General features: G+C 39.7%; 1 protein-coding gene and 1 pseudogene across 2 annotated transcripts; one reads left to right on the forward strand and one right to left on the reverse strand.

Moving 5' to 3' along the window:
* The window catches only part of LOC131230646 (3-dehydrosphinganine reductase TSC10A-like), a 40,263-nt pseudogene extending 37,902 nt beyond the window's left edge, over positions 1-2,361 (reverse strand).
* Positions 2,362-9,101: 6,740 nt separating this feature from the next.
* LOC131230836 (uncharacterized) lies at positions 9,102-20,084 on the forward strand. Of its 2 annotated transcripts, XM_058226844.1 has the most exons (5): positions 9,102-9,480; positions 16,985-17,159; positions 18,225-18,340; positions 19,356-19,654; positions 19,920-20,084. In XM_058226844.1, the coding sequence occupies exons 2-5, from the start codon at positions 17,055-17,057 to the stop codon at positions 19,922-19,924; spliced, it is 525 nt and encodes a 174-aa protein (XP_058082827.1). In that variant the 5' UTR covers positions 9,102-9,480; positions 16,985-17,054; the 3' UTR covers positions 19,925-20,084. The 2 variants fall into 2 exon arrangements, with proteins under 2 accessions (XP_058082827.1, XP_058082826.1); XM_058226843.1 differs by having other exon boundaries at positions 9,104-9,480; positions 19,356-20,084.
* The last annotated feature ends 2,231 nt before the right edge of the window (positions 20,085-22,315 follow it).

Here is a 22,315-nt window from a genome sequence, read left to right on the forward strand (position 1 = left end):
GAGAAAGAGGCGAAAATCTTACAGGCGCTTGAGTCATTTTTCAAGTTACTTGTATCTTTGATACAAGTAACGGTTGAAATTTTTGAAATGAAAATCGTTGGGAAGAATCGCACCTGCATTTCCCTCTCTCAGCCCCCTTTTCTCTCTTTCTATTGCATTCGTTTCTTTTTTTCTTTTTTCTTTTTCTTTTTTTTTTTTTGCTTCTGCGTTGACGGACGCAGTTTGGTGAGGTGGCGTGGAAAATGTAGATGATCTATGGGGCCCACCATATTGTATTTGTTTTATCCATGCCGTCCATCCATTCTTTTGGATCGTTTTAGGGCTTGATTCCAAAACCGAGGGATATCTAAATCTCAGGTAGACCACACTACCGAAAACAATAATGATCGAAAGTCCACCATTAAAAAGCTACTAGGGCCCACTGTAATGTTTGTTTCACATCCAAGCTGTTGATTAGGTCATAAAGACCTAGATGAAGGCAACAAAACAAATATCAGTTTGATCGAAAACATTGGTGGCCCACCAAAAGTTTTTAATGGTGGGTGTTCAATCAACATTGTTTCCAGTGATGTGGTCCACCCGAAATTTTGATGTTCCTTATTTTTGAGCTGATGACTTAAAATGATCTGGAATAATGGATAGATGGTGTGGATGAAACAAATACATCATAGTGGGCCCACATAACACGTCACATAGCCTTCATGGCTTACTTAAAACCGTAGAAGGGCAAAGCAAGTATCATTGAGGGCTCCTAAATTTGTATTTTGATCCATTTTATAGTGATAACATCATTTAAAGATCTTGGATTCAATTTCTTGGGTCGATTTGTTATCTTCTTTTGTTTCAATAACATGTTAGACTTCTGTTGTTTTTTCTTTCTTTGGTATTGCTGTAGATCCGAAGATCTGGGTTTCTTGATATTGTTGTAATAAATTTCTTTTTCATGTTCTTCTTTTCTTTTTCTTTTTAAAAATGAGGATTTATTTTTCAATTTCCATTTGTGGGTTCTGATGATTTAAGATTGATGTTCTTGTTTCTTTCCATTTCTTGGGTAAGGAATGATATGATCTCTTGATTTGGTGGTGATCAGACAGTTGATCTGATGGGAGAATGTCCAAAGATCTGTTTCATTGGAAGATCTTGACCATTTGATCTTTGGCCTTCATCAATTAAATGAGGATTGCTGCCTTTTGTTTTGTGTTAATCATCAATTCGTGGGCAGCTGGTCCAAAGGTCAGGATTTTCCAATCTGGAAAATATTGGGTTATCTAGTGTGTGCCCATCAAATCAACGGTCTGGATCTTCCACTTACTGTCCTGCATACCGTACATTAGTGCAAGTACCTCAATTTCTGACCTTTATGTGCCTTTTATGTGGACCACATTACTAGCATTTTGAAAACATGGGCCCACTTTTATGGCCCACCTGTTGATTAGTTTAGCCTAAGCATCGGCCAACTATTCATTTACATGGGCTTAATAAAATGGAATAATTTTATCCCATCTTTTTTGTGTCAATCTGATTTTTCAACAATTCCCTATTTCAACTCTATCTAGTGTGAATATCCAACTTATTACCTGTAAGAAAGTTACAGGTTATCCAAACACAAAAACAAAATTACCTGTAACTAAGTTACAACTTACATCCAAACAGAATTACCTGTAACTTACTTACACCTGTAAGTAAGTTACATGTAACTTTCTTACAACTTAAAAAAGTCACAGGCATCCAAACAGGCCCTAAGTTAAACAATCAACGGTCTAAAAATGCTTACCTGCCCCCCTTGCGACGACATGAGAGCGATAGAAGCCGGGCAGCGGCCTGCCCTATTCTTCATCCCTGGCAACGCAGCCTTGATCAAATGAAAGGTTCCCATCAGATTCACATCAATCAAGAACTTAATGGTCTCCACGTCCTGCTTCTCCAATTCCTAGGGAACGAACACGCCGTGATTACAGATCAGCACGTCAACGGGTCCTGCCTCGCCCAGCGCCCTACGGACGGCCTCGAAGTCCCTGACATCGGCGCTGAAGACGGCGACATTGATGCCAGTGGAGAGGCGGATAGATGAACGAGCTTGCTCGAGCTTCTCGGGACTGCGCGCGAGGATGGAGACGCGAGCGCCCTCCGCGGCTGCGCGGCGAGCGAGGGCGAGGCCGATGCCGCTGGAGCCGCCCGTGATGAACACGTGGCGACCTTTGATTGGGATCTTGACGGGGCGGGGGCGGACGATGAAGGAGAGCAAGAGGAGCAGAAAGAGAGGCAGGAGGAGAATGAGCAAGAGGAAAAGGGGCGACGCCATTGATGGAGAGAGAGAGAGAGAGAGAGAGAGAGAGAAGATTAGACGTTGGAAGGTGGAAGAGTTCGCGACTCGGGATCCCGGGAGATGATACACGGTAGGGCATATCGCTACATTACACGTGGCATTTAGGTTTACCATTCAATTGCGATTGTCAATCAAGTGGACTAACTAACGATGTAAATAGATTCGAGATACGCATATATCGGATTATCCTAGCCACTAAACGACTGGATTCAAATCAACGATCGAGAAAACAGCTAGTGTTCAACATTGAATGGAAGCATAAGTGATAGCCATTTATGTTCATCTGATCAGTATGATTTTTGGATGATCGTCCATCTAGAACGAGGCCCACTAGTTGGTCAGGTCAGATTGATTGATAATCCCTCCATGTGTAATGTAATGAAATGGCTCCACCATGTAGTTCTTCTACCATACCGCGTCATCTGGCCATTACGATTTTGAAATCTACAATGGCGACAACTAAATTAAATTAAATGATAATGTGGCGGTAATATCAAGGTATTTTCAAAATATCGGTTTCACAGAATTATCCAAAAACAAATTGTTTCCATTGTAAACGAGGGTGAAAAGATTCATTTACCCCTTCTTTTTCCCAAGGTAGAGAGACCTTTACACCCGGCTGCAACATCAGTGGGGGCACCATCGGCCCACATAAAATTCAAAAGGATTTCTCTCTTTCAATGTTTTCTCCCTCTTTGATTCTCTCCCTATCCCATCTCACGTCTCTCTTCTCCATCTATATATCATCACCACCGTACATATTCTTGCAATCTATGTAAAAGATTTTGGACTTAACGGACATGGACGTGGGACCCACCAGTGGGTGAGTCTCTTGTACTTCGTATATTCGTTCTTATTTTTTTTAGTTGAATATAAAATTTTGAATTTAAAAATGAATTCAATTACAAGAATGATGAAGTGAGATGGGATGACACAAGATAACTTTCAACTCCATTCAAACTTCTCAACATTTCTCTTCAAATAGGGATAGAATTCTAGGAGAAGACATTTAGTTACGAGTCTAGAGAGGAAATAGTTCGATATCAAATGTGTCCATATGGCGTGCCCTATTGTCAATCCAAGCTATTTATCGTAATCCGAAGTCATCTTAACTGTTGTTGTAGAAATCTGATCATCCTCCTTAGACCACTTTAAGACTTGCAAGGCAAGACAAAGATAGTGACCATGACTGCTGTAAAAGACCCTCCGATGCCAAAGTCAAATAGGCAAGCTAGGTCTAGTAGGACGTAAGGTTTTGGGGTGTGAGATTGTGTGTACCTTTCACTATTGGAGGTACTCCTATTTATAGGTGAGAAAAGGCAGTGACGTAGAAGGTAATTTTCTTCTTTAGTAGGAACTTATTGTAGATGGATTCAGATCCTGAACGTGTCGTGAATATTACCCAAGATCCTCGGCAGAGATCTCAGGGAGATCCATGTCGCAATCGTCTTCTAAAATCCTCATCTAAAATCTAGAGTAGATACAGTCGGAACCAGGTCAGAACTAGTAGATGGATGTGGTAAGAGTCTAAGGTGGATGGTCGTTTCGAAGAGAGGTTGGGCTGACCTGACTACTGGTCGACCTACCTTTGGGATACGTAGCCAAGCAGTGGTGCCGAACTCTTTTCCTTAGTAGGATACAGATGGGATATTGGGGATGATCATTCTCTTCATCTTATCGTACAACGGAGGTCGTACTTTTAGGCCTTTTTTCTAAGAGATATTTTGAACACCAGTTCGAAAATGTATGAGTCCGTGGAAGGGCTCGACGTCGATTGGAGACGGAGGGAATCTTTCTGTCCTCAGGGTCATTCCATGAAATATAACAGAGTGTCCTTCTTTGGCCATTGAGGAGCTCCTTAATTATGACTAGTGTTGGCCAATGTAAGACCCTGTCCATTCCGTATATTTTTTATACTTATATGCACGATGATCGACACCCTTGGCCAGACCTGAATTGACCATGCATAATACACACCCAACTAACTAGAACCCTAAGGCCTCGAAACCTATTTCATACTGACTGCTCCATCGCCACGATCGCGGAAGTACTACCCGTGCATCTATACGACGCTTCATTAATGAGATACGCCGCAAAGAATCGTTGGTATATCATGTGCGCATAGTGCCATATATTCCATTCCACACATGTGCACAACACATGCTATGCACACATGCACCATGCCACACATGGGTAAGAGAATCTCTCCCCATGTGTGTGATGTCACATACCCAGACCACCCCTCTCTCATGTGTATCCAAAGTCAACCCTTCTTCATACAACACCTTATGCATAATGTCGTCATGTCATGCCACCCCATGTCTCATTTAATCCACCATTAAGTCATAATCATGCATTACTTGTCATGATCCTTACCTTACATTAATTTAACTTAACCACAATTTTAGCAAATTTTTTACAAATACCCCTTCAATCCTAAACATTTTCACTATTTTTCTACCATAAGAGAGAGAGAGAGAGAGAAAGAGAGGAGTGATCTTGGTGGGCCATCAATTTCATCCCTTCCATCCAGCTCAACCATCCATCTAGTCTATCAAGGTGAGTACACCCCCCTTTTTACCTAGTCTTTTGTTCCTTTATATGGAGGATAATGATCATGATGTTGAGATGTTATTAATGGAGATGGTAAGGTAGGACCCATTAATAGTGGGCCCCACCAGAATATTTGTTAGCCATCCAACCATATCATAAGGTCACATGTACCTGGATGTGACCCACCTTGATCTATGTATTGTACACATCTTCATTTATGCTTGCTGTCCATTACAGAATTGTCTAATTTTATGAGCTTTCGGCCAACTTTGGGCGCATGTGGTGGGTCCCATTGCAAGATATATAGGGACCACTACACGGAACTCTTATCCTGTACTTATATCTGGAGGAATAATGCTTTAATTGGACCCAAACAAACCCCACTTGATCAGGAATTAGGTCATAAAATGGGACCAACAAAGTTGCGCAAGATATTTCTATGCATAAATTCCAAGCACCAATGTTTATCCTTGTGCCAAAAGTTGTATGTATGCATTTAGTAGTCCATACCTTATGGGTTTTTAACTCCATATATAGTTCTACCAATATACCTAACAGTATGCTTGAATATGACTCCATGTGATCATGGGATGCATCCAAAAATGGCCAAAAATCAATTATGAACTGTTCCTTTTCTTCTGCACAACTCTTCTAAGCACCCATGTTTGAGCCTTCATAAACAATTGTATATGCATGATTAAGGCGGGATACCTTGTATAAGATCCGTATCTTAGTCTGTACCATTCTGTAGACTCCCGCGATCCTCCATGTCTAATTCCGGCAAACCGCAACCTATAATCGGCATTTGCGCACGACCCAAAGTCGCATCCTATAAATTTGAGTCGACTCGACCCAAGACTTGTACCATTGCGACCGTGCCGTCGCCGCATCTCGCGCACCAATACGATACTCGGGCCAAGAGTTATGAGCCCGTGCATATTTCGAGGAAAACACCGCGCGTTGCGAATCTGAAAAGAATCTCTACCATCTATCACATCAATCAATCAAGTATAAGTCAAGTATATATCCCATTACACGCATCCCTCTCTCACCCAAAAGTCATCCCCAAAGTCAACCCTCATGTCACTCACACCCATCACTCACCCAACCCTTTTCATCCCATCACCTCTTTCTCTCTTTCTCAATCTATTTCCCAAGCAACCCAAGGGAGAAAACGTCCAAGCTCTTCCCAAAGAGAGACAAGTGTGACCCACTTCCTACCCCCTCATCTCTCATCCTAGCCCTTCAATTTTTATTATCCTCCATCTAAAGTTGAAGCCAAAGAGCCAAGGAAGCCATAGAACCAAGAAGATTAGCAATCGGTGGGTGTTTTATAGGAGTGAATTTACATTTTGTTGTTGGGCCAAGTGGGGCATACCGATCAATAGTATGAATCTCACTTTAAACCCTAGGTGTGGCCGATGGTCCACCATGATTCATATATTCATTCCATGATGGGGCCATTCTTCATGAACCCTATAATGATGTTTATTTTTCTAGTATAAAAAGGTCATCTAGACCTTACATTTTTTGTGGAGAAGGGATCTCCACTATTGAATTTGATTGGTGGGCCCACATGTAATGGGACCCACTTGATGTATAGAATTATCATGAATTTTGGGATCAAGGTCCAACAAGGGGTGATGTACATAACGGACGATGTGGATTCCATGCACGTTTAGCTTCTCCTATATCAAGAAAAGTAGCCTCGATAAGTACCTAGCGCAAGGTACCTAAGTGTTTTCTAAGTTCAACAATCCCATATTTTCAGTTCTTATTGAAAACCATCAATGAAGTAGATCAAATTTTAAAACAAGAGAGAGATATAAAAAGAAAAAATTTAGAAAAATGTGTATAAAAATACTGATCTTCTGTTCTGCTAAAATAAACCTTGAATTTATTTTTTATTTTTTATTTCTTTGTGAGTTCAACGTTCCTTGCAATGAATTAAAATGTTTTAAGAACAAATACATTGAAAGCAAGTCATAATTTCACAAGTAGAGAAAATCTTTTGAATTTTAAGGGAGGGATGGAGAGAGAGAGAATTTGTTTTCTTTTACCTATTATAAAACTCAAATAGATTAGCAAAAGTCAAATTGCACTAACCAAACATTCATTGGACTTCAAGTTATGGTCCACTTAGTAGATAACCTCCAACCTTTCACGTCAATTCGACATTGAACCCTTTTCAGTGTGTTGACCCACCGCAAAGATCACCTAATGCAAAAATCATCCACATCTACTCACAATGTGAAAAACTTAAGACATTTTCATGTACATGCATGTAGGCATAGATACATACATAAATACACACATACACATATGCGACTTGATCTACTGAGGTTGGTGAATCCCTGACCGTGGGGCCCACCGTGATGTATGTGCCTTACATCCACTGGGTCCATCCATTTTGACAACTCATTTTGATAATTGGATAATCAAATGGGTTTATTTCTTATTCATAATACATAAAAGATAACACCCATAATTTAGATAATTTTACTTGATTTAATTGTATTCAGTATAAACATTTGGTGAATAATATTGTGGTTATTGTTGGGCATGCCCAAGCGTACCTATGTAAGTCATGCTAGCGGGCCGTTTCTAAATAGCCCATCTACATGCATTCATATGTATGAAAGCCGAGCACATGTGCAAGATCCAAGCTGTTAACATGATTATTTAAAAAACTCATACATAACTCATTAGAAAAATACTAAAAAAATCCAATGGAGCCCATAACTAGCCAGATAATGTAATAGTAGTTGGTGTTAAAATGCTTGATAAAAGTTCATATTTTAAGTCCAAAATGGAGCCCAATGTTTAATGATTTAGACAAATGACCTAATGTCTCATATAACTACGATTGGGGATCGCTAGGCATGGGACAACTCGACTCATCTAACTCGTTTAGATCCGACTCGATTCGAATTGAGTGGGTGAGTCCATCTGAATCGAGTTGACTTCGTCCAATCCAAACTCAAACCGAGTTGATTTCGAGTTACCCAATAACTTGACTCAACTCGGCCCAAATTCCAACTCGACACTGAATAGACTCAATCTGAAACTCAACTGGTACATATATATTAAAAAAAATAATTGTCAAATCTAAGATGCTGATGGAGAGGCTACAATCTTGACAAGTGAATCTAGGTCTTGAGTTGTGATTTCAGCCTGTGGATACCCGCTGCAGCCGACCCAACTCAGTGCTGACTGGACCCGACTTAGTACATTTATAGGTGAGAGTTATAATTGTAGTTGGTAAACTACTTAAAACTTGGTTGGAGTTTTCTAACCCATATAATTGTTAAAATATTCAGGCCCACGTGTGAATTGTTACATATTTTATTTTTGGGAAAACATGTAGAACTTGGACCAAAACGCCCAATACATCATGTAAATGGTTGAGGTGGATAACCCAATCCATGACCCATAACAAAATATTTACACAAGTTCGGATCCATGCATCTCTCAGAGGCTATAGTGCTGTCCACTTCTACCTAGCAACTCCTGCATATACATAGTCCATTTTCTCTTTATCAGTAGAAATAGAAATCAATGGAATCACTCACACACTCTTTAAACATGGGTCGCGTCGGTTGAGCCCGACCCAATTACAACTAAATGGGTTGGGTCAGGTCAGACTTGGTTCAGTAAATTCTAAATGGGCCCAGTCGGGCCACAAGGTAAAGAGTAACGGGTTGGGCTTGGGCCATCTTTTTGGCCCATTTACTAAATGGTTTTGTTGAATTGGGCCAGACCTGATTCCTGGAAAGGCACAAATGAGTCGAACCATTGGCTAACCCTAGCCCGATGTCTTATTAAATGGGTCTAGAAATTAAGCCAATGGCTCAAACCAAAGCAAACCATCAACTTCAAGCCCGACTTACCCCGGCATACTTAATGGGCCCCATTCTCAAAACCATTAATTATATTAACGGGTCCAGATATAAAAAACTTGTATCTTTTAATGTTATTAGCGCATTTGAGTCGGGTTAGCCTGAGCTTGGTCCATGCATTCAATGGCCCTTTTCCGATCTTGATCTGTTTATGGGGTCATGGCTTATGTGGTTCACGGGCTGTCTCAGTTAATGTTCGGGTCCGGCCTGAACGGCATGGCCCACGGGCCCAGTCTAGCCCAGCCCATTTGCCACCCTAGATTCGTACTGTTTTAAAGCACCTCTTTCGACCGAATGCGAAAAATTGGAGAAAAGCCGAGTACAAGAAAGAAAAGTAGAAGACGGAAAAGTGCCTCTCTCTCTCAGATAATCCCCAAATCCTCGCCGTCGGTCTCCTTGACTCGCCGATTCTTTCATCTCCTTCGCCTTTCAATCCCTCGCCCCGGCTGTCCTCGTTTCCGCACCTCCGTCTCCCAATCAACGGCTGCGATTAACTGCCGCTGAAAAAAATCCCCTTCTCCTCCAACCTATGAAATGGATTCTTCCTTTTCATTCGACTGAAGAAGAAGAAGAAGAAGAAGCAGCCCGGGTGGAGAAATCTGTAACCATTCTGCATTTCTGGGGTTAAATCCCAAAAGGGTTATCGCGGAATCGTCTGTTGGATCGACTCGGTCAGGGCGAAACGGACGGCCCGTATTGCATGTAAGTATTCACTTGTCCACTGATTTTTCTAGAATTGATTTTTTTATTTTCTTGATATAGTTCGTTGTTTTTGGGTGCATGCCCAATTCGTTATTGCATTTGGATTAGGTGTAGCTTTGGTTGATTTGTGGTTTTGGATAGAAATCTGATATATATTTTTGGATTATTTGGGATTAAGATCGGTGTGAATGTGGGTTATATGTGCGGTGACGTTCAAAATGGTGAATCTTTGGGCGATTGGATTGGGTTTTGTTTTGGTGGTTGACTGTGATGTTTGTTGCTGGTGTTGAGCAATTTGGGTTAGTTATCAGTTTAGCGTTCATTGATGGATTCAATGCTAATTCTTTCTGTGGTATTCGAGATTCAAGATCTTGATTTTATGCTGTTGGATGAACAGCTCTGTTTGTGTTTGGGTACCTCCGATTCGGCTGACTCTGATTTGTTTCGCCATGAAATAGAGAGAGGGAGGGAGCATACTGAGAGTTCGGAAATGGGGAAATGGATTCTGGGAGTTTGGAAATGGGGAAATTGTCAGGAAGGTTGTGTGGGGATGAAATTTGTCTGAATTTCTTGCCAAGCAAGTTGGGTTCTTCTCTATAGGACAGGGTTTGAAGACAATGGAGGGTCTTGGCCTCCTGGGAGGAGCAAAGGGCTCGCCACACATAGATAATGCATTCTTTTGAGTTTTGGCAGTGTTTTAAATAGTGAATAGCGTGTAACGTGTTGTTCACCCCTTTGAACTATGAGGCGTTAGTTACATAGTCTGTAGCGTAAGCTACAAGTTACTTCTAGATTTTTAATTAAGGTTGCACTTGGTTGCACCAATTTCATGATAATTACCAAATTAGACTGATTAATAATAAAATTTCATGATATTTGGTGCAACCAAACACAACCTAATGTAAAAGGAAAGGGTAATCATTAAGTATAAAAGTAAAGAAAGAGCAACGAAAGTAATGTAATCCTTCAAAAAAGAAACGAAAAAAGAAAAAGGAAAAAAAGAAAGAGCAACCAAACTAATTTGATATTGTTACGTACATTATTTTTACTAAAGGCATTGAAAAGATATACTAATTTTTATTGAAAATAGAAAAATAGCACATCATTGAAAATATTAATTGATTTTAATGTTGTAGCGAAAAGTAACTTGTAACGTGAGCTATGTAGTGTGTACAATAGGCTATACAGTGTGTAGCATATGCAAATTAGCATGTAGCATAGGCTACACGTGATCTAAGCTATTTTCATGAGCTACATTGTGTTAAAACTAAGCTATGCTACATAGTGTATGCTACACGCTGCATAACGTAGCTATTTAAAACACTAGTTTTTGGTAGGGGAGTAAGCAAACTGGTGCGGAAGCTTAGCCCATGGAATTTTGATTCAAAGTGCCTGCATTTGCTGAAGAAGGTTCTATCATTGTCTATTTGTTTGTTTCCTCAGGATTCAATCACATTGGTTCCATCCTTAAAAGAAAAAATGCATTGGTTCTTGCCAATTTTTTGCTGTCAGGAGTTTTTTCATGACCATATTTGAGAGTGCGCTATGACTCATTCCATAGGAAGAAAATGACCTTGCATTTGGCTTTAACTTTAATGGTCGACAAGTAAAGTTTCAAAACTGAGGTTCTAGCAGAATCCCAAGTATGAAGAAGGAATTTATCTGAACTTCCACTTGGCAGAGGAAAGAAATGGAGTGGATATTGGAAGGGGACTAAGTGTTATTTATGGGTTGATGGTGCTGGCGAGGTTAAATGGCTAAGATGGGGGAGGGTTAAACTTAGAGGGTTAGTCAAGGATGTTCAAGACAACCATGTTGATTGAGGGTGATCTTGAGGAGTTAATGTGCAATGTTTCCATATAATTTCAGGTCTAGAATTACGATGGTTAGAGTGGATAGCAAATGTGTATAATTGGCAATGGGAGGGAGGGTTTAGGACTTTCAGGTGAAGGGGCTAGGTACTGGGTTAGGGTAGAGTTTCCGACCTTTGATGATTACTTCCACCAATTTGATTGATTTCATCCACAATGAGGATGAAGCCAGGAGGAAGATGTGCTCCTTGTGAGAGGGTTCACACCATACTATTGTGGATGTCCAACACCAGGGCTCCCTTTGTTTGCTCAAATATATCTTTCCTGAAGGGCTCCCTTTGATTGCTTAGATTCTTACCAGTTCAAAATTGACATCGGATGGCATCAAAGCCTGCCTTTCCAACTCTTTAGTTTCGAGAGCAGAATTGGTAGAGTTGTCTTATGGTAATACGCCCCGTAATTTGACTTGTCCTAGGGAAGTAAAGGACTATTAATATGGGGTTAAGCTTTGGAAGGTGAAGTTATGAGACTCTTGTAGATGGGAGTTTTTGGGGGGGTGTTTTGGTGCATTACCTCCTTGTGAAATGGTAATTTGTCATGGTTTCAATTGACATCATATTGTTATCGAAAATCCTTCCGATTCTTTCTTTCCACTCGCCCCACATTAATGCTTGAGGGATCATCTTCCACTATATTCTCCCTTTAGGAGAAGCAGGCCCCTTAGACCCACCGTGATAAAGTCCTTCGGGTTCTCCTGATAAACCCAGCCTATGCCAAACAACTCTAAGAAGTGGAACCAAATCTCCCTCACAAAATAGTAGGTATGGAGTAGGCGGTCAATGAATTCCTCATCCTCTAATGCAGGGGCATTTTCACACCGGGCTCGAGTGGGGTGGCACGTGTGAAGTGGGGGCACACTCGGGGTAGGCGGCCTGTGTGAGGTGGGTGGCTTGTGTGAGGTGGGACCCATGTGAAGTGGGGCGCACGATAGGGGCTGGGCTATGAGTAAATGGATTGATTCGCCACACTCTATAAGTTCTTTTAGAGCAAGTGGTTAGTTGTCCTACGTCAAAAGTGGTATTAGAGTGGGATGTCTCGTATTCGAGACTCCTCATCGGAGGCGATTAATGCAGGGGCATTTTCACACTGGGCTCGAGCGGGGTGGCCTGTGTGAAGCGAGGGCACAATTGGGGTGGGTGGCCCATGTGAGATGTGTGGCTTGTGTGAGGCAGGACCCATGTGAAGTGGGGCCCACGAGGGGGTTCGGCTAAGGGCCTAACCTGGGCTATGAGATAAAGGGATCGATTTTCCACATTCTGTAAGTTCGAGCTTTTAGAACAAGTGGTTAGTTGCCTTGCATCATCCTCCTACCACATGAAGCATTTATTCAATTAGTATGAAGCTTCTAATAATCATAAAAAAGCCTTCATTACTATTTTCAAGAATAACATGGTTGGAAATCCTTGTTTGATTGACCCAAGCCTTAGGGTAGATAAAATTCGAGGTTCGATATGCTCTAAGGTTAGTTTTGGGCTGAACCTATAGACCTATATAGGCTGGACCGGGCCTGAATTGCTAGGCCTTCATAGCCTAGTCCAGATGTTACTCCACTTAAATATTTTCCAATCATTGCCATAAGATCAAGAGAAACAAGATCCCAAAACCGAGGGTAAACGAAGAATAAAACCCACCATCGACTCTGGCCTATTTTATTTTTGGAGTGTTGAATGGCGACATGGTGCTAATCTCGAGGGCCTATGAGAAGCTACAATGAGAAGAAGAAGAAAGAATGAAAAGAAAGATGGAAGACATATACAATGAGAGAGAGAGAGAGAGAGAGAGAGAGAGAGAGAGAGAGAGAGAGAGAGAGAGAGAGCAATAATAAATGAGTCTGGATCAACCATCCAGCTCAACCAAGCTGGGCCAATTGCCCAACACAATCATAAGTTCGAACAACTATCCAAAACAAATAAGAATGGACCAACCGTCCAATATAAATAAGTCTGGATCAACTATCCAGCTTAACCAAGGTTGAGTTAGTAAGGAAAATACCTCATGACTCTCAAAACATAAAAAGTATGAAAAGGAATAATGAAGGGCGGAGGGAGAAAGGCTAATAAGTTGTGGTTGTTTAGGAAGAAAATGAACCACCACTTGTTGAAGAATGAAGAGTTAAGAGAAAGATTAGAAGAATAAAACTCATAGAGCTAAGAGGAAGAAGAATGAAAGAAAGAAGGGGAAGAAAAAGAAAAAGGAAAGAAAAGAAGGGAACCACCGAGGATTAGGAAGAGAAACACAGAAAATACCAAAAAATCTGCCCTAATAGAAAAAATCAGCAAACTCCATCCAAAGCAACACAAAAATCTGTTTCAATAGGAAAACTCCAGCAAACCTTAGGCAAGGCAACAGAAAAATCTGCTTCCATAGGAAAAATCCAGCAAGCCCTGCACAAAGCAACACAAAAATCTGCTTCAATAGAAAAAAAATCAGTAAACCCTGGCCAAGGCAACACAAAATCAACAAGCCCTTCAGAAAAAAATTTCAAAAAAAGAATTGAAGAATAAGAAAAAAAAAGGTGAAGGGAAAAGAAGAAAAGAGAAGAAATTGGAAGAAGAAGAAAAGGAAGAAGAAAAAGAAAAAAACAGGAAGAAGTAGGAAAAGAAAAAAGAAAAAGAAATCAGGCCTATGAGAAGCTACAAGGAGAAGAAGAAGAGGAGGAGAATGTTGGAAGAGAGAGAGAGAGAGAGAGAGAGAGAGAGAGATGCTTACGGTTTGTTGAAACCTTAGCCCCTACTCGTATTTATAATGGTAAAAATGTGAATGGGCTATGGGCCTTATTACATGGACTTGGGCCCAATTGGCCTTATTCAACTATCAACCTATCAACACTCTCCCTTAAGTTGGAGCATCCCAATGAGGCATAGCTTGGGATCAGGGCTAACATAATTAAACCTGAGAAAGAAAGAAATTCTTTTCTAACGTAATCAAACTTAAGAAAGAAATTCTTTTCTAATGTAATCAAACTCAAGAAAGAAATTCTTCTCTAACGTGAAGAATGCACTATTTCCTTATGACCTCTTGACTTTCCACAAGTCTATTGATATTCTAAAAAGCCCTTTTCAAATTCCAAAACATTGTTTCATATTCCCATTAGTTATTTTATATTCCTCTTTTGTTTTGAAAGATAAAGGGAATTTGTTAAAAACGCACCGAGATGGTGCCACAAAGCTTACAACCCCATGTAGCAAAAAAGCAAAGAACTATCTTTCAAAAGCGAATTACAAGAAGCACAATCGGCAACAAAGGATTTCATCCTACTAATTACAAAAGTATCTTCCTTTTTAGAATCATTGAAACACCACCCATTCCTCTTCCCCCCATATAGCCCAAAAAACCGCTAAACGAGCCAACTGCCACTCCGCCTAAGCTTGCTTTGAAATACAAACCCCGTGCTCAACCTCCAAAAGGTTATCCACCGATACGCGCATGCACCGTTGCGTCTTGAATGAAGAGAAGATAGAATCCCAAACCTTCTGAGTAAAGGGGCAATAGATGAAGAGGTGTTCCACTAACTCTTCATTGCTCTCACATAAAGCGCACATGTTCGGAATCACCATCATTCTTTCCTTAGATTATCAATAGTTAACACCCTCTTTCTACTAACAAGCCATCCGAAGGCTGCCACTTTCGGAAGGGCACCACGCCGCCATAGCTTACCCGTGGGAGCATGGCCCACGTCCTTCGCTTTTTGCTAGATAGGGTTGTAAGCTATGAGGCGCCATTGTGGTGCCTTCTTAATAAATTCCTTTTATCTTTCTTAAAAAAAACATGGGAACAGAAATGTTCTCGTGTGTCTATATGATTCTGCAAGCAATACTCATACCAAAAAGTCATATTTTCAATGAAATGCCACCACCTGCTCCTTCATTATGCTATAGTGTATCGAGTCAGTTCACAGGTAATCTCTTTGCCACCACCATTTGCGAGGGAAACAGGCTTTGCTACCTTGACTTTAGCCTTTGTAGGTACCTAATATCCTAAAAACAGGTGGTGGTTACCTAGGGTAATTTCCTGAGGGCGCTTTTTACCTAACCTACCTGTGTTGGAACAAATGCTAAAAACAGGTGGTGGTTACCAAGGGTAATTGCCTGAGGGCACTTTTTACCTAACGTACCTGTGTTGGAACAAATGCTACCACCATTAGCTTGAGATGAAAATTTATTAAGAAACAATAACAAATTGCAATTGAGGGAGATAATCTCCAATCAAAAGGGATTGAGGATGGGATCCCACCTCCGTCAACCCATCCACTATGTCATTTCTTTCCCTCAATGTATGAATGGAACTCCACACACACACACACACACATGCACACAAAAAAAAAATACACACTAATGATGCCTTTTATTGATGTCGGTGCATGACTTTCCTCCAAGCTACCATAGAAGAAGGACGCCTCACATTCTCGATGATCTCCAGCCAAATTGCTAGAAACTTCCCCAAATTCCTTGCACACTAAGGCCTAAAAGATGATCCTGCCACATACTCTTTCAGCCATCTCAACCATGTATTTTGACTTGTTTTGAAGGCCTGATTATTCCGCTCCTTCCAAGCAATGTTCAAAGTTTTTAATAATTAATTCTCTCTTAATGTAACTTGTTGATTGTTTTGTTAATTTTATGTAAATATAATGTAAGTGATTAAGTATATAAATTAATTTATAGATGGTCTAATAGTCTCAAACACTCAAAACTACAATGAAATAGGTAAAAGAACCCAATCCAATCACTTGTTCGTAGCAATTAGGCATATGTGATCTGATCCATAATATGTGAATATGTGATTGCATTTGACAACAATGATTATGCATAGTTTTTCCTTTTTTTTTTTTTAATAGATTTTTTCCATTTTTTTTTTAATTTTTCATTAAAAAAAAGAAGAAGAAGGCTGGAGCAATATGCAATCGCACATGTGAACAGCATATGTTGGTCACATACGATCGCATATGCAATTTGACAACATTGGTGCTGATTCAGTATGCGGGAGATGTAACTTTCCTATCTCAATATCTTCTTACCTCTATTGTCATTGACTCCATTCTTCATGCTAGTACACTGTCTCTACTTCATGTTTTCCCATAGCATTGACCAACATAGAATTCTGTGCAACTCTCTGTGGATTGTTGTGGCGTTTTAACTCTATATTACTAATCATCCATTTAATGGTCATGTTCCCTGGAATGGGTTTGATATAAAAAATTTGGCGCACACCATAGTTACAGAACTTGACTGGAAATTCTCCTAGCCAACCCAACTTGGTTAACATTTCGAGACATGTAACCCTTTTGAGTTGATTCACTTGGCAGCCTCACTTTTAACTGATTTAAATGGGGAGAAAAATGTTTATCCTGGAACTCCTGTGAAAGGTAGGGGCAATTAGTTTTTTACCATATTATTCAATTATGCATTAACATCTATCCAAGTTTTTTTTTTTTTTTTTTTTTTTTTTTTGAATTTTTTGAATTTTTGAACTGTATGCACACGCAAGATGTGTGCCATCACTTCTTTATAATGTTATGCACCATTTTTATTATTGTTATTATTTTTTTTAATTTTTTGTAGAGTACTGCTTTTTCTTATTTGAAAAATGACCATTCGTGTTGTTGATCTGTTGCCTACCAACTCCCATTGTAGGTGAAGTATTGAGCATGCTTTTCCCATATATTTTGATGTAAAGAAGTTAGGAAAAGTTGAATAGAGTTTGATGGGTTCTTCTGTGGTAACGCCTGAAGACGTGCTAGAGTCACTAATGAATGATGGCACCATTGATGCCATCAGATTGAAGATAATCAATCAGCTAAAAGCAAATGTAAGTACCTCAATGCCAAGCCTTTTTTATTTTCACCCAGTTTGGAAAGAATACAAATGTCTTATGCCCTATATTAGCAGTGCCAACATCCTTTGAAATAGGCTTTTGTTTGGAAGTCCGGAATACCCATGAAAGTCCATCAAACCAACTCAAAATGACAAGTGAGAGCTCTATGGGGAAGGTTGCTGTATTGAGCACTATGGCCCTTTCAGCCAATGGTAATTTCGCTCATTGGAAAAAATAATTTGCAATCGTACCCTTATTTGCTAATAAGACTATTGCTGGTTGACTTTTTCCATGGTCCCTGCTTCAATTGCCAGCATGAAAGCTTAGCTTGTGCCTAATGACATTATCTGTTTAAAAGAAATTATTGTGGATGGATGTGTCTGCTCATTCATTCATAGTAAGTATGAAAGATGGTTTGTGCATTACCATCAGCACTGTTGCTGTTAATTTATCCTGCCTATACGAATTCAAAAAGAAAAGTGGATTGTGTGCTGATTTGCACATTTATTCATAATGTAATTCTAAAGTTGATCAGGTGGTACACTTCAATTAGATCTGATCCCCCAAACTGGTCTGTTTTGAACCAAATTGTGGTTAAGTTCTTTCTGCAATTTGTAAGAGATGCCTTCCATAAAATCAATAGGGTCAAGTATCTGACTATCCCCTCATTTCCTCTTCTTTCAAAGATACCATTTGGAAGCAAAAAGGTGAAATCCAAATTTGACAGCACTTGCCCTTCAAATCTCTATGATGACCACAATCAGATCATGCAAGGGGTAGTGTTCCAAGCAGCAGTGAACTTCTTAGAAGGGATCTCAAATTCGTTTTATAAAGTGGCAGTGGCAAAATTCAGTCCCTTTTCATTTAAAACACACAAGACCTGAGGTGCTCAATAAAATCCTACCCATGCAAAGACCACTCTTGGAACTGCCACAGCCTTGACTGACTCCAAAATTTGTGAGGCAGAGAGACAGCCACTTCATTTTTGTAGTGCAAAGCAAGATCTCATATCATTATGCAATCTGTGCGTTTTGATGGTTTTTTTTTTTCCCGGTGCAGGAAGAGTTGAAGAATAACACAATCACAATGGTGGAGCAGAGTAAAGTTCTTAACACTCCTGGTGCAGAGAGACAGACTAAGAGGGAGCTTTTCGATGCTCTTCGCCGGGAACTCGAGTAAGTTGTGGCAGCAATACTTGTACAATCGTGTCCTTACATGTGAATCATGCGTACTTTGATTATTGGACCCCAGTTTATATTGTTTCATCATTTTGTAAATTCTACAGAAGGAATATGCCTAACTTCTGTCATAGTGAAAGAGAATTCTATTTCTCAGATGAGGTTAATTATCTGGTCATGCAATGGTAGCATTTTACATTCATTAATGATACAGGATCGTCCTGATCATTTGAAAATCACAATTTATTATTATTATTATTATTTTGAAAAATCTATATCATTGATTCTTTCATAAAAATCAGGCAATTCTCTCATTCATTATATGTAAGTTAACTTTAAGAAAAAAAGGAAAGTAAAAAAAAAAAAAAATTGAAAGAAAAAGGAAAAGGAAAAGATAAAAAGAAAAGTTTCGTTGGTTTTTTTTTTTTTTTAGTTCATAAGTTTCATTGTATTTTATGAAATTACTGTTGTCTAGATCATTTGAAAATCCATTTGGTTTTGGAAAACTCATTGATTATATATCAAGATACGTATTAGACTTTTAAATAGCCCTTGATTGTAATCAACTTATGTAATAGTTTGCATGCTGCCTGTGGGAAATTTGTGCTCTCATTGCCGGCCCCCACCTGGATAAAGGAAGAGTGTTGTGTCAGGTTGGCAGCCGGTGTTAAACTTATGCCATAACTTCCATCATGAATTTGAACAATATGACATTCCTAACTTATGCTAGGGCATTTCTGGCCCTTGATAGAGTGGAATGGCAGAATTAGGACTCAGGTAGCCAACCCCAATTAATTGGGATAAGGCTTAGGTGATGATGATGACTTCATTTGTTTGAAAAGATCGACTGTGCTGTAGGTCCTTTCTTTAAAAAATGCATTGTTCACTTCATAGAAAAAAACCATGTAATAAAATTCTTATCCTGTGATAAAACCACATAGTCTAGACATTTCAAAATGACTGTTTGGTTGCAGCAGTTCTTATCGGCATTTTTCATGCTCTGGTGGTGCAGAACTCCAGTGCTTGAGAAGGCCTCCAAATCAGTTTGGGAGTTGATTCTAGACGATAATGGTTTGGGAAAGGAGATTAGTGAAACCGTCGAGAAAGTGTACTGTAGATTGAGTGGTCTGGAGCCCCCCTTGCTTCCTTCTTCAAATGGTGATGCACAACAGCCAGTGAAAGAGACGGAGAAAGAGAAGGAGAATTTGGATTCTTCATCCAAGAAGAGGACCTTCAGTGAGATGAGCACGCAGAGAGCAGTGGAAGCTGCAAATGGATGCAGTGATGCTCCAGCTGCACCGGAAGATTCTGGTACAACTACTACATCCAATCAAAACACATAAATCTATGTTTCTGATTTGTGGGTTTTCATTAGCTGAAGATCAATGAATAGTTTTCTGTTCTAAACTTCTAATTGGTGGGACATTAGAAAGTCTCCTATAACCCCTGAAATAGTGAATTTTAAAACACAAAATGTTGGAGCTGATTGAGCTAGTATGTATCATAGTAGAGCTGTATATATTTCATTGAAGGAACTGATTGTTTCGACTGAGTTTAACTTGTCTGTCATTCTCAGGTTGAAACGGCATGGTGATAGATAAAGTAGACTGTATTGGGCATCTTATTCTGGGTGGGGCAAGAAATGGCTGAGATTATTTGCGTTTGGATGCACAATTGTATTAAATTGCAAGAATGAGTTTAATGAAGTGGAATAATAAAATTGCAATCACCTTAGCATTCATATTGAGGGACTCAACTCCAATATGCAATTATCTTACTTTCAAGTTGGATTAAAAGGAAATGACACTCCAATTCAATGGTTACTTTTCATTATGTTTCTTTAATTGATTTGACTCAAAATATAGGTAAGGGAGGAAGGATCTCCACATGGCCTTTATTGACTTAAAGAAAGCATATGATAAGGTTACTAGAGAGTTAATGTAGTAGGTGTTGGGAAAGAGAGTCTTAGGAGGATATATTGACATGATTAATTATATATATGGAACATTCACAAACTGTGAGGACCACTAGTGGAGAGACAAGTGTAGGCTTGTATCAAGGGCCAGCATTGAGCTCATCCTTTTTTTTTTTGCGTTGTTTATGGACGAGTTAGCAAGGCATGGTGTGTGTTGTTTGCATATGGCATAGTTTTGATTAACAAGATGACGGAGAGAGCATAAATACAAAGCTAGATTTATGGAGGGACGCTTTAGAATATAAAGGATATAAAATTAGTTAGCCTAAAACAGAGTATATGGAGTGACCTTTCAAAGAAAAAAAAAAGAGAGTATATGGAGTGCGATTTTTAGTAATAATAAGAATGAAAATGAGGAATTTGTTAAGATTGTTAGCCAAGTAGTTTTGCAAAATGACCACTTTCGATAGCTTGGGTCAATATTCATGAGTGAGATGGAAAGAATGTTGCCCATAGAATTCAAGCTAGGTGAGAAATGGAGATGTGCCTCATGTACTATGCGAGCTAAAGTGAAATTTTATAGGATAGCCATCCATAAGACAGAATGTTAGGCAATTAAAGAAAATGTTTATAGGATGAGCATAGCCGAAATAAGGATGTTGACATGGATGAGTGGCAAGACGAGAAAGGATAGAATTAGAAAAAGGATGCATTTGAGAGAACCTAAGAGTAATTCCAATAGGTAGTATGACAAGGGGAAGTAGACTTAGATGGTTTGGTCATGTACTAAAGAGACCAAGTTGAAGGCTCTAAAAGGACAAGGGGAAGGCACAAAAGGTGGGTGGAGGTTGTAAGAAAAGATACAATAACTTTGATATAACAGGTGGTCTAGCCCTTGATAAGAGTACAAGGGTAGGACATGATTAATGTAGCCAACCCAATTAATTGGGATAAGGCCTATATGTTGATGATGATTTTAATAATTAAATTTAATAGTATTTAATTCATTTAAAATTGATAGGAACACACAAGTAGCTAAAATAACTGAAGAAGCTCACAGCCTCATTGTATGATGCGCTGGAAGTGAGCTATTGCTTTGGTAGATGAGTCTTGTCGAGTCCCATGAGTGGACTCAGCTGAGCTTTGAGTTGAGCCGATCCGCTGAGTTTTAGAACTATGCCTGTGATCTTGCCCAGCATCCAACACTTTACGAGTGAAGGAGGCCCATTTCTGAACTGAATGTATTGGATTTTGTAAGATTACCTTATTATAGGCAGCGTTTTCCTCCTATAAATGCAATTAATGAAGTTTCAATTAAAAACAAAAAAAACCCAAAAAAGGCTGCTAATTCTGATTAGGTAAAGTGCCTCTTTAGTGTGGCAAATCCTATTTGAAGGGTGTAGGAGCTTCTGACATTTTCCTTATTTTTCCGTCTGAAGATCGCAAGTGAGATAAGATCTGCCCTGATTTGGGTGGCCTCCAAGTAATGGGTCAATTGATGCACAAACCATTTAAGGCCCGTTTGGATGCACCCTCTGAAAAGTTTTTAGAGGCCTAAACACCGTTTTATCCAAATGGTAGATGATCTTGTGCGTTTGGATGCATTTTGCAAACCGCCGCCACATCTCCCACTTGACAAAACTGGTACTGACTTGGCAAAAACCAATAGCTTGACAAAAGCAGGCTTGAAACTTCCTTTTCTAGAAGCCCCATCTAAGGAAGTGCATCCAAACGCGGCACGGATTGTTTACCGAGGGCTGCCAGTAGTGGCAAGGTGGCTACTGGTGGGTGCTCTGTGGGCCCCAGAAAGATGTATGTGTTTTATCCATGTAGTTCATTCATTTTTCGACATCATTTTAGGACATGATCTGAAAAATATTAGGCAGATCCAAATTTCAGGTGGACCACATGACAGGAAGACTGGTGATTGAATGCCCGCCATGAAAAACTTGTTGGGGCGTTCAATCAATACTGCTTCCATCTGCCTGATTTTTGGGCTCATGCCTTAAAATAAAATAAACCGGAGAAATGGATGGATGGAGTGGATAAAACACACA

The sequence above is a fragment of the Magnolia sinica genome, chromosome 17 (genome assembly GCF_029962835.1).
Source record: "Magnolia sinica isolate HGM2019 chromosome 17, MsV1, whole genome shotgun sequence".
Classification (NCBI taxonomy): Eukaryota; Viridiplantae; Streptophyta; class Magnoliopsida; order Magnoliales; family Magnoliaceae; genus Magnolia; species Magnolia sinica.